General features: G+C 36.0%; 2 protein-coding genes across 9 annotated transcripts in view; one reads left to right on the forward strand and one right to left on the reverse strand.

Annotated features, from left to right (window-relative positions):
• Positions 1 to 12,549, forward strand: part of PCNX4 (pecanex 4) — a 42,057-nt gene that overhangs the window by 21,271 nt on the left and 8,237 nt on the right. For 7 of the 8 annotated variants that reach the window (XM_027111401.1, XM_027111403.1, XM_027111402.1 and 4 more), the window contains 4 exons: positions 533 to 893; positions 3,460 to 3,563; positions 6,603 to 7,639; positions 8,001 to 8,187. In XM_027111401.1, the coding sequence (XP_026967202.1) occupies positions 533 to 893; positions 3,460 to 3,563; positions 6,603 to 7,639; positions 8,001 to 8,187 (1,689 nt within the window). The remainder of the gene's footprint in view (positions 1 to 532; positions 894 to 3,459; positions 3,564 to 6,602; positions 7,640 to 8,000; positions 8,188 to 12,549) is intronic. The other variant, XM_027111404.1, reaches the window with a different exon arrangement.
• Positions 7,037 to 12,549, reverse strand: part of DHRS7 (dehydrogenase/reductase 7) — a 34,159-nt gene continuing 28,646 nt past the window's right edge. The window contains exon 8 of the transcript XR_003433670.1: positions 7,037 to 7,053. The gene's annotated coding sequence lies outside the window, so the exon portion shown is untranslated. The remainder of the gene's footprint in view (positions 7,054 to 12,549) is intronic.

Here is a 12,549-nt window from a genome sequence, read left to right on the forward strand (position 1 = left end):
GATTTCTTCTTTGACCTGTTGGTTATTTAGGAATTTGTCTTTTAATTTCCAGATTTCTTTCTATTGTTGATTTAATTCAGTTTTGATTGAAGAACATACTTTTCATGATTCATATGAATACACTTAGTATGATTTCAGTCTATTGAGGTTTGTCTTATGGCATGATGTCTGTTTTTTAATCTGTAAAATATTCTCTAAAATAAGGATAAATTAAGGATAGTTGCTTAACTGTTTACTACTGCTAGTTCTCATGACTTAACAAGCATGTAATGCAAAGCTTAATCAACCTTAAGATAGACATAGCACTGTGTTCTCTTTAGTACTACTTTTTTTTTAAGAGAGGTGAAACTTAAAAATGTAGTCTCATTTATTAACTGTGAGATTGGAGAAAATTATAACAAAGGATCTCATGTAAGGGCTATTTCCTCAAAAATATTGGAGCAGTAATAAAATTATACTGTTTTTCTTATATGATCTTGAAAATTTATGAAAGGTATTTAAGAATAAAAACTTCATTTTTATGTCTCTGCAGGTTGGTATCATGCGTGATCGTCTGATTCAATTCATCTCTAAATTGCAGTTTGCTGTGACCATACTCTTGGCGTCATGGACAGAGAAAAAACGTAGAAAATCAACCACCACTTTATGTGTACTCAACATTGTCTTCTCTCCATTTGTGTTGGTCTTCATAGTTTTTTCTGCACTACTCTCTTCTCCCTTACTCCCCCTCTTCACCCTTCCTTTGTTCTTGGTGGGGTTTCCTCGACCTATTCAGAGTTGGCCAGGAGTTGTGGGTACCACAGCCTGTGTGTGTGCAGATACAGTGTACTACTACCAGATGGTCCCGAGTTTGAACACTGCCCTGCAGTCTGCAATGGCAGCTGGAAGTTTAGGTAAGTAAATGGGTTGTGCTTAAGAAATCCTCACAAATGCATATAAAGTACAAAAAAATGAACAGACAGAAAAACAGTCTTTTGATCCAGCTGTTATACAGATTCTAATACTTTGATGTGCAGGCAGAAAGACTAAATATGAAGAAGTATATCTCCTACTCCTTATTTTGAGGGAAATAAAGTTATAAAATAAAAATATGAAGTGAAAATTTCATTTAGGTGATTTGACAATTTTTAAAAAACATTTTCTTGACTAAAATCAAGTTATAGTCCCCCTATGAAACATGAAACACCTTATCCCAAAATTTTCATGAATTTTAATGAGTTCATGTCAAGTAGATATAACAGCTTAGGCCCATAAAGAGTGAAAACTAGCATTATATAAATATCAGATTGAAGAGCTTAAAGGAGTCTGCTTGTATCTTATTAGTTAATGTCTAGCAACTTGTCTGACAAGGTTAGAGGGTAAGGGAACATAAAAGCTTTGGTCAGTGATCGGTAACCTCCCAAAATGAAGTGCTATACGAATATTAGCAAGATTTTTGATGAGAATGAGCTAATATTATAATTATAATTTTGTGATAATTTTATAATTTCATCATACACTAACTGTAAATTCAGCTATATTGTACTTCTCAAGGTTGGTTTTAGATAAAGTACAAGCCGATGACAATAGTGTGTTGTCTCCTACGGTATGCTTTAGCCCCTGAACTTGTTTTAGGTATGTCCAGTGACTTCCTAGCAGACTGACTCCCCTGGCAGAGAGTAGCAATTTAAAATTAGAATTTTAATGAAATGTTTATTTGGGTTGAACTTTTCTAATTATCTATTATGTGAGATAATTTAGGAAAAATTTTATTTTTCTGATATAAATTTTTTATGAATAAGCATTTTCCTTATAGGAAATATTCTATACTTTTAATACTTTCATACACTTCCAATTAATTTTTATTATATAGTGCAATGCCACTTTTTAAAATGCCTGTAACGTTAAACTCACATCTGAAATAATAAATACCTTAGTAATAAGGTAGAAATTATACGTTATTATCAAATCAATTATATTCAACCAGTAAGTGTGTTGTAAAGTATTTCCTGGGAGAAAAACAGAAAACAGTGAGGTAACATTTCACACACATCTGATTGACAAAAATATAAAAAAAGTCTGACATTAACAAGTATTGGCTAGGGAGTGGGGAACAGGAACTCTCAAACCCTGTTGAAAGGGAATGTGTAAATTCATACAGCTACCTTGAAGAGTAAACTTAATAGTCTGTAGTAAAGATGTACATATCCCATGGCCTAGGAATTCCAGTTTTAAATTCCATGATCCAGTGATTGCAATTCTAGAGAAACTCTTGGACGTGTGTCTTGAGGGTCCCCAAGACCATTCCCAAATTTGATGATTTTCTAGGGGGACACATAGGACAGCATATAGTTGTGCTCATAGCTAAGATTTAGTATAGTAAAAGGATGCAGAACAAATACAGCAAAGGAAAAGTCACATGGGGTGAGAGACTGGGTGAAAGCTTCCAGGAATCCTTTCCCAGTGGAGTTACACAGAACATGCTTAATTCCCCAGCGCCTTGTTGTGACAGTATGTGTGATATGTTGACTACTGGGGAAGCTTATTTGAGACTCAATGCCTAAGGCTTATATTGAGGGCTGGTCATGTAGGCACCCGCTGCCTACGAAATACCAAAATTTCAGGCTCCCAAAAGGAAAGCAAGTGCTCAGTATAAACTGTATTCTTTGCACAGACAGTTTAGGCACAATGCGAGACTGTTTATCAGGTAGGGTGGTGAGAGCTCTTTTGAAATACAAGTTCCCAGTTTCCAGCCAAGGGCCAACTTTGTAAGCAGGCCTTTCAACAGACAGCAGTTATTTCTGCTATGTTAACTCTTTCTACGTAATACATTGTACAAGCAGACTTGTACAAAGATAATTTATACAGCATTATTTATAATAGTGAAAAATTGGAAAACATCTGAAATGTTATCAGGGAAATGAATATTTAAATTCAGCTATATTTGTACAATGAATTCTCAGTATAGTTACAGTGAAGGAGCTTTGTAGTCGATATATAATGTCTCAGAGACAATGTTGAGAGAAAAACTAAGTTTTAAGAGTATTTGTACAGTGTGGTAGATAGCATTTTATGTAAATTTTTAACACCACAAATTTATAGGCATGTATATAAAAATGTCCAAAATGTTTTAAATCATTAATGTGAAGTTGGCTTTTATATATTTAATATATTTTCCTAATATATTTAATATGTATTTAAGGTTTTACATAACAGGTTCTAATTTGTTGTTTTTCTGGAAAATATATTCTTAATTCTTATAAATTATCACCTATAGATTTTCTCTTCCAACTGTTCCTGTAAAGAGCTTAATTTAATGCCTCCTGATATGCAATGGATAGTTGTTTGTATTCTTGACCTAAAAAGAGGGTAGAAAGAATTATTAATTAGTTCCAAGTGTGTTATTAATTTTAAAGATTCACGTGGCAAAATAAAACAAGCTTTAACAATTACTTACTTTTTTTTTCTAATTTGTTTTAGGTCTCCTCTTACCTGGGTCTCATTACTTGGGCCGTTTTCAGGATCGTTTAATATGGATAATGATTCTAGAATGTGGCTATACTTATTGCTGTATTAACATTAAGGTCAATGTGCATTTGAAACCTCTCTAGTACATGTGTAAAAATTTTGTTATGCACACATCAAAGAATTAACAGCTCACTTTGGAAGAGTATTTTTTTACTTGTGAAAACACTTAGGATTGTTAAAGTGTATTTCAGTATGCACATATTGATAGACAGACTAGTGTTGACTGTATGATAGAGCATAGTAACAAAATACACTTGCCCCTTTTTTATCCAGTCTTATTCTTTTTATCCCTATCTAGTTGAGCATCTCAAAAAGGTGACTCAGTAATATTTTCTTCACTCCTATATCATACAAGCATTCTCAACTTAATATAAAAAACTTCTTTTGACCCCACTGCCCTTACCTGCTAATACTGTTTTTCTCCTTTCAGAGCAAAATGCCTTATTAGAGTCACTTATAATCATGTCTCCAATTTCATTTCTTCCATTTTTCTCTTCAACTTACTCTAGGTTTTTGACCCTATTACCTATTACTCTAGTAAAAACTGCTGTTGTCAAGGTCTCCAGTGGCTGTGGCATTGCTAAATCCAAGGATTGATTCTCAGACCTGTTCTTGACCTGTCAGCAGAATTTGACAGAGTTCATCTCTTCACTTGTTTCACGGATTAATCCTTGACAGTCTCCTTTGATGGTTCCTTCTCTTTCCTTGACCTGTTAATATCAGACTGCCCCAGTCCTTGCTGACAACTCCATCCTCTAGTGGCTCAGATCAAAAACATTTGGGCTTTAGTCCAGTGATATTTGACTCCTTGTTTACTTCTATACTGCATATCCAATCCAACAAGAAATCCTGTTGGCTCTGCCTTTAAGTCATATCCTGTATCCCACCACTTCTCACCACCCTACTTTCAGTCACCTTCATTTCTTTCCTGGATAGCTGCAATCACTTCCTAATTGGTCTCTCCGCTTCTGCCTCTGGCCCCCTACAGCCTATTATCAACCAGAATGATCTTTAAAATCTAAGTCAGATCATGTCACTTCTCTACTCAAAATCCGACAGTGAATATCTTCTTTTGTTCAGAGTAAAAGCCAAGGCCCTAAAGGGTCAGGCTCCCTATTTGGTCTCATCTGCTCCTTTAACCATCTCACCCTACTCCAGCATACTGGCTGTTCCCTCTGCCTGGAGCACTCTTCCTCAGACAGCCACACAGCTAACTCCATCACCACCTTTAGGGCTTTGCTCAAATGTCACCTTCCCAATGAGGTCTACTGTGGGCATCCTATTTAAAATTGAATACCCACTCCCATTCCTGCCTGCATTTCCAATCCTCCTTGCTTGCTTTACTTTTCCTCTATTTTCATAACACTTATACCTTCTAGCAAACTATGTAATTTGCTTATTAATTTTATTGTTGATTACCTGTGTTCCTCCACTCTCTAATATAAATGTTGCAAGAGCAAGGATCTCTGTTTTTATTTGGAGAATATATCCTGAGCCCCGGAACAGGGCCTGGCACATAGTAGGCCCTTAATAAATATTTGTTGAATGAGTAGTGAATGAATGAATTTTTTTGTCTTAATGCGGATTGGATAAAATTGCTGGTGACTAAAAAGCTGTTCCTTTAGTCCAGTGGTTCTCAAAATGCAGTTCTCCAGATTAGTAATTTTAACATGTCCTGGGAACTTTTTAGAAATGGAAATTCTTAGGCCTCACCCCAGACCTACTGAATCAGAAACTCTGGGGGGGTGGTGCCCAGCAGTCTGTGTTTTAACAAGTCTTCCAGTGATTCTGACTTACCTAAAGTTTGAGAACTACTGCTCTAGTCTAACATCTACAAGTAGGAGAAGGCAAAAAATCATGTAGAATATGGAGGACATTTTCATTGCTTAATTTAGTTCTATTTTTTTAATGGTACAGTTTTATAATACCTAATAATGTGGGTCCTTTTATTGATCTTTTATGCTCCATGAAATATATGATATATAGATACACTTTTTGGTGGCAGTCTTTCTTTCTTTCTTTTTCATTTTTCCGGACACAAGCTTGCTTAGATATACCATCTACTAACATTTATATAACACTTTAAATTTGACAAGACACTTTCATTACTTGCTTTTCTCTTCACAACCCTATGTGCCAGGGTTATTTTTCTTTGAAAGAGAAGCAAAAGGAATCTCAGGGGGTAAGTGACCTACTCAAGATTGTGTACTAGCATCTGGCAGAGCCATGATTTAAAAGCAGATTCTGATATCACATTCCGTGTTCTTTCCCTGGATCATAATACAACCTAACAGCATTGCCTTTTATTAAAATCACTGGTAGTTTTGTAAAGATGTATAAATAAGCAATAATTAATAATAATAGTAAACAGTGACCTGAGGTATCCTCTTCAAGTGAAGTAATCAAATGGGTTTAAAATTCATATAAGGACATATTCATAGTATTCATTCTTTCAGCATATATTTGTTGCATCCCTTATTGTGTGCCAACTACTAGTTTAGGCACTGAGGATACAGTAGTAACCAAAAGAGAGCTGCTCTGTGGAGTTTATATTGTAGTTGGAGGAGATAGATAATAATCAAATACATAAATCTGTATTATTATTACGTTATTATAATTTTTTTAACTGGAACAAAGGAATAGTTAGATAAATTATGGCATATCCATATAGTAGAATACTGCTCTCATATAAAGTAGGCTGGAAAGGATACAAAGCTAATGTGCATATTGTGTAGTTCCAATTTTGCTCCCCCCTCAAATTTGTATAATTTTTAAAAGTTTTTAACAAGTGTGATTCAACCTTGATGTACAGTCTTAAAATTATGGTCATACTCATTAAAATTGTTTTGCTAATTTCCAGTGGAATTTCTAAAATTTCTTTAAAAATATATCATTATTTTTCATATCTGTATCCAACATCAAATATATTGTGTCATTAAGTTTGAATTAAGGTGTAGCTCTTGGGTTAAAGACTTTTTTTGCATTTTACATATTTTTATTTTGAGAATCCAATCCATGAGTATTTACAAAACTAGTTACTTTTCTCTGTGTAATAAGTGATCATAAACTCAAGTATTTTCTTATTTCCTCTTTAGGGGTTAGAATTGCAAGAGACATCCTGTCATACTGCTGAAGCTCGAAGAGTTGACGAAGTTTTTGAAGGTGCCTTTGAACAAGAAGAATATGCAAGAGTATGTTCCATTAATGAACACTTTGGAAATGTCTTGACACCCTGTACTGTTTTGCCTGTGAAACTCTATTCTGATGCCAGGAATGTCCTGTCTGGCATAATTGATTCCCATGACAACTTAAAAGAATTTAAAGGTGACCTTGTTAAAGTACTTGTGTGGATACTTCTTCAGTACTGTTCCAGAAGGTCCAACATGCAGGAAGATGTTCACAAAACTGAAAATAAAGGGAAAGCATCTCTAATAATCCTTCCTCCTTTGAATACTTCACCACAAACCGAATCCCCAGAAGACACAGATAGTTTAAATTCAGAAAATTTGGATGACTGGTCTGATGATGTTTTTGGTGAAGAGCCAACTATCAAAAAAGGAAAAGAAGAAAAAGATCAGTTGAAAGTTTTGCCAGGTATAAATTTGCCTATTCCAGGATCAGTGGAATCACAGAGGGTTGGTAAACATTCTACAGGCACAGTTACTGAAAATAGTCTTTACCAAGCAGTTGCATTGGGATACCCTGCTACTGACAAAGGGAAACAAGAAGCCATGGCATACATCCCTCTCATGGAGTTCAGTTGTTCTCATTCTCACTTGTTAAGCTTACCTGAAGAGTGGATATCTAATTGTTTGCCTAATTCCAAAGTGAAGGAGATGAGCTCATTATTTCCAGAAGACTGGTACCACTTTGTTTTAAGGCAGTTGGAATGTTTTCATTCAGAAGAAAATGCCTCAAATGTAGTGGAAGAAATTGCAAAGGACAAAGTTTTAAAAGACTTTTATGTTCATGCAGTAATGACTTGTTATTTTAGTTTGTTTGGAGAAGACAATATGATTCCTAGTCCTGGTCATATATTGAGAGTCTACAGTGGTGTTTTCCCTTGGTCTCTTGCCTTGGATTGGCTCACAGAAAAGCCAGAACTGTTCCAACTAGCCCTAAAAGCTTTCAGGTAATTCATTTTGATTACATATAAGTTGTAACATTGGCCCAAAAATGTTGATTTTTTTATAACGTAGAAGGAGATGCTCTTTCATTTCTAATTTTAAAAAATAATCACTTTCCAAAAAATGAAAAATGCTTGGTATGTACTCTGATTATATCGGGAGCACACTTAAATTTGTACTTTCTTTTTATGTGGAGAACCTGTTTTTTGTATGGCTTACTGGATTGTTTTGCTTTAACTCTTATCATTTCTCCCAGATCTTTTTTTCTGAAATATATATGATTTCAGTTCAGTGTCTTTAAAAATCTATTTCATCTATAAAGTTGATTTTAAAAATTCTAAAATTCTTTGTTTCTCCATTTTTTAGGTATACTCTGAAACTAATGATTGATAAAGCGAGTTTAGGTCCAATAGAAGACTTTAAAGAGCTGACTAACTGCCTTGAAGAATATGAAAGTGACTGGTACATTGGTTTGGTATCTGATGAAAAGTGGAAGGAAGCAATTTTACAAGAAAAACCATACTTGTTTTCTCTGGGGTATGATCCTAATATGGTAAGGTTAAAAATGTGTTCTTAAACATTTTCGTATATTAACCTTAAAGAATAGAAATCAGTTATAAAGTATTTAACCTAAGTGATAGAGATAAATATATTAATTATAGTATTAAGGTATTTGTAATCATGACTTTATGGCCAACATAATCCAGTCCTAGAATGACTGATTATTTACTTTGGCAAAGCTAATAGGAGCCAATAAAGAATGTTGTGTAGCTATTATGCAGTAACTGAGCTATAAGATAGTCAAGTAAATGTAATTTGCTATAGCATATTTGACTAAATGGGTTGTATTTGTACGGCAAATTCAAGTGTATGAATTATTACTTTGGATTTGAATCCTAGAAGAAAAATTTGTAATTTGTAAGCAAGTCTGACTTGTGAAAATTCAGAGACTCTAAATAAGGAATGCCTTTTTTAAGATTTAGTACTTGTTCTCATTGCATTTAAAATGTCATTGAGTGTGCACAATATGAAAGAGTCAGTGTTATGAGCTTATTGTGGGTTCCACATGTGGTGTTACTGCACATGTGCTTCCCAATGAAAATGATGAAAGTTATTTTTTAAAAACAACCATTTAAAGTCTTAGAAATGGTCCTAAGGGCATATAGCAAATAAACATTTATTAAAGAAAATCTTCTGAAACCTAAGAACAGTTAGAGACTACATCATTTGAACCAAGACCCATTGCCTCCCAGCTCAGCAAGACAGAAACTCCACTCAGACTGGTATGGCCAAGAACACAGGGCTCCCTCTCCCCTCAGCTCCCAGTTGGAGGACTGTTTTCCCAGAAGAGGAAGGACTTCAGCATTTCTCATCTTCCTCCCACCTGCCTATTGTGAGGCTTGGTTCTGGGCATGTGTAATCAAGAGGTTGGAACTCCCTCTGGCCACCCCTAACTTGTTGGATGGAGGCTTTACCTGGGCCTGGTGTCACTGACAATAGCGGGGCCTGATTCCTCTTGTCTATGGATGTTCCACAGTGGGAGTGGCAAGCCAAGAAGACCTGAGTTTACTGCTCCCCCTCTACCAAACACATGTCCTGAAGCATAGGTGTTACTCAGAAGTGCGTCATTATCTTACATCCCAGTTCCAGCGCTCTGGCTCAGAGATTCTGCCCACTGGGAGAAGCAGACCATTAAAAAAAAAAAAAAGCTCTAGATCTCTTACCAAAGGAAGTGACTTCATTTGCACATAGTTTGGACACACTGAAGCTTAAGATGTTCCTCAAAAAACAGTGGAGGTGGTGGTGAAAGTTACTAGAGGCAATTGGTAAAATTTAGAGGTCTCAGCTGAACTGCAGGCCAGGTAGATTAACAGAGAGAACCAGGGAAAGAAACAGCGGAGAAGAGCCCTCCTGGGGTCAAAACGAATCTCAAACACTGACCTCCAAAACTGTTCTTTCAAAGGAGCCCGAATTTAATTGGATCACTCTGGAGCAATTTAGGTCCCAGGTCATTGTTGAAAATGTAGAGCAACCAGCTGGGTGTGAGCATTTAACAAAGAAAACCTTGCCAAAACCACTGCCATCCCATCATAACTGTGGGCACTCACAAGGCTGCACTCCCTGAGGAGCAATATCAAAGACTTCACAATTGAACGGGAGGTAGGATTAACTTCACTAAAGTCATCCAGCCATTCACTAAGCAAATATGCAAATAATAATAACAAGCCCTGGGGTGTGGGGTAGAGAGGATCAGTACCCAGAATTGCTGCAGTGTTACCTAAAATGTCCAGTTTTCAACAAAAATTAGGCGATATGAAAAAAAACAAAAATAACAAGAAAGTCTGACCCATGTGTAGGGTGGTGGGAAGGGGGACATGACAGAAATGTCCTGTGAGATCAACGACATGTCAGGTTTAACAAAGATATCAAAGTAACCATTTTATATATATGTTCAAAGGACTGAAGGAAATTATGATTAAAGAACTAAACAAAGTGGGAAATGAAGTGCTTATAGAGGGAACCTACCTCAACATAATAAGGGCCATATATGAGAAGCCCACAGCTAACAACGTACTCAGTGGTGAAGAACTGAAGGTATTTCCTCTAAGATCAGGAAAATGACAAGGTTGCCCACTCTCACCACTTGTATTCAACATAGTATTGGAAGTCCTAGCCAGAGCACTTTAGTTAAGAAAAAGAAATAAAAGGCATCCAAATTGGAGAGGAAGAAGTAAAACTGGTACTATTTGCAGATGATGTGATATTGTATATAGAAAACCCTATACTCTATAACAAACTATCAGAAAGAGAAATTAAGACAACAGTCCATTTACAATTGCATTAAAAGAATAAAATACCTAGGAATAAATTTTTTTTGTAATTGGAAGTTTGTACCTCTTAATCTCCTGCACCTACTTCTTTCCTCTCTCCATCCCCTTCCCCTTCTCCCTCCCCTCCAGCAACCACTTGTTTGTTTCCTATGTCTGTTTCTGTTTGTTTTTTTTTAATGTTTGTTCATTTGTTTTGTTTTTTTAGATTCCAAATATAAACAAAATCATATTTGTCTTTTTCTGTCTGACTTATTGCATTTAGCATAATAGCCTCTAGGTCCATCCATGTTGTCACAAATGGCAAGATTTCATTCTTTTTTATGGCTGATTAATATTCCATTGTATATATGCCACATCTTCTTCATTCATCTATTTATGGGCACTTAAGTTGCTTCCATATCTTGGCTATTATAAATAATGATGCAATGAACATAGGGGTGCACATATTTCTTTTCTTTTTTTAAAAATTTATTTATTTTTTATTTTTGGCTGCATTGGTTCTTTGTTGCTGTGCATAGGCTTTCTCTAGTTGCAGGGGGCGAGGGATACTCTTTGTTGTGGTGCATGGGCTTCTCATTGAGGGGGTTTCTCTTTGTTGCGGAGTATGGGCTCTAGGCACGCAGGCTTCAGTAGTTGTGGCACTCGGGCTCAGTAGTTGTGGCTCACGGGCTCTAGAGCACAGGCTCAGTAGTTGTGGCATATGGGCTTAGTTGCTCCGTGGCATGTGGGATCTTCCCCAGACCAGGGCTCAAACCAGTGTCCGCTGCATTGGCAGGTGGACTCTTAACCACTGCGCCACCAAGGAACTCCTATACTTATTTTAATTAGATAAATACCAAGGAGCAGAATTGCTGGATCATATGGTAGGTCTATTTTTTTTTTAATATCTTTATTGAGGTATAATTGCTTTACAATGGTGTGTTAGTTTCTGCTTTATAACAAAGTGAATCAGTTATACATATACATATGTTCCCATATGTCTTCCCTCTTGCGTCTCCCTCCCTCCCACCCTCCCTATCCCACCCCTCCAGGCTGTCACAAAGCACCGAGCCAATATCCCTGTGCCATGCGGCTGCTTCCCACTAGCTATCTACCTTACTATGTTTGTTAGTGTGGTAGGTCTATTTTTAATTTTTTGAGGACTCTCCTTACTGATTTTCATGGTGGCTGCACCAATTTACATTCCCACCAACAGTGCGTGAGGGTTCTTTTTTCTCCACATCCTCACCAACACTTGTTATTTGTTGTTTTTTTGATAATAGCCATTCTGACAGGTGTGAGGTGATATCTCATTGTGGTTTTGATTTGCCTTGCCCTGATGATCAGTGATGTTGATCATCTTTTCATGTGCCTTTAGGCCATCTATATGTCTTCTTTGGAAAAATGTCTATTCAAGTCCTCTGCCCATTTTTAAATTGGGTTGTTTCTTTTTTTGATGTTGAGTTGTATGAGTTCTTTGTATATTTTGGACATTCATGCTTTATCAGGTATATTATTTGCAAATATCTTCTGCAATTCAGTAAGTGGTCTTTTCGTTTAGTTTATAGTTTCCTTCACTGTGCAAAAGCTTTTTAGTTTGATGTAGTCCCATTTGTTTATTTTTGCTTTTGTTTCCTTTGCCTGAGGAGACATGTCAAAAATATGTATTGCAAGTCTCATGTAAAATAACTTACTGCCTGTGTTTTCTTCTAGAGGTTTTATAGTTTCAGGTCTTACATTTAAGTCTTTAATCCATTTTGAATTTGTGTATGATATGCGAGAATACTCCAGTTTCATTCATTTGTATGTAGCTGTCCAGTTTTCCCAACACTGTTTATTGAAGAGGCTGTCTTTTTCCCACTGTATGTTTTTGTCCCCTTTGTCATAGATTAATCACCCACATATGTGTGGGTTCATTTCTGGGCTCTCTGTTCTGTTCCATTGGTCTATGTACTGTTTTTTTTGCCAGTACCATACTTTTGATTACTGTAGCTTTGTAATATATTTTGAATTCAGAGAGTGTGATACCTGCAGCTTTGTTTCCTCTCAAGATTGTTTTGACTATTTGGGGTCTTTTGTGTTTCTATACGAATTTTAGATTATTT

This window comes from Aethalodelphis obliquidens, unplaced genomic scaffold, assembly GCF_003676395.1.
Source record: "Aethalodelphis obliquidens isolate GAN/ISIS:26980383/991018 unplaced genomic scaffold, ASM367639v1 scaffold10, whole genome shotgun sequence".
NCBI lineage: Eukaryota > Metazoa > Chordata > Mammalia > Artiodactyla > Delphinidae > Aethalodelphis > Aethalodelphis obliquidens.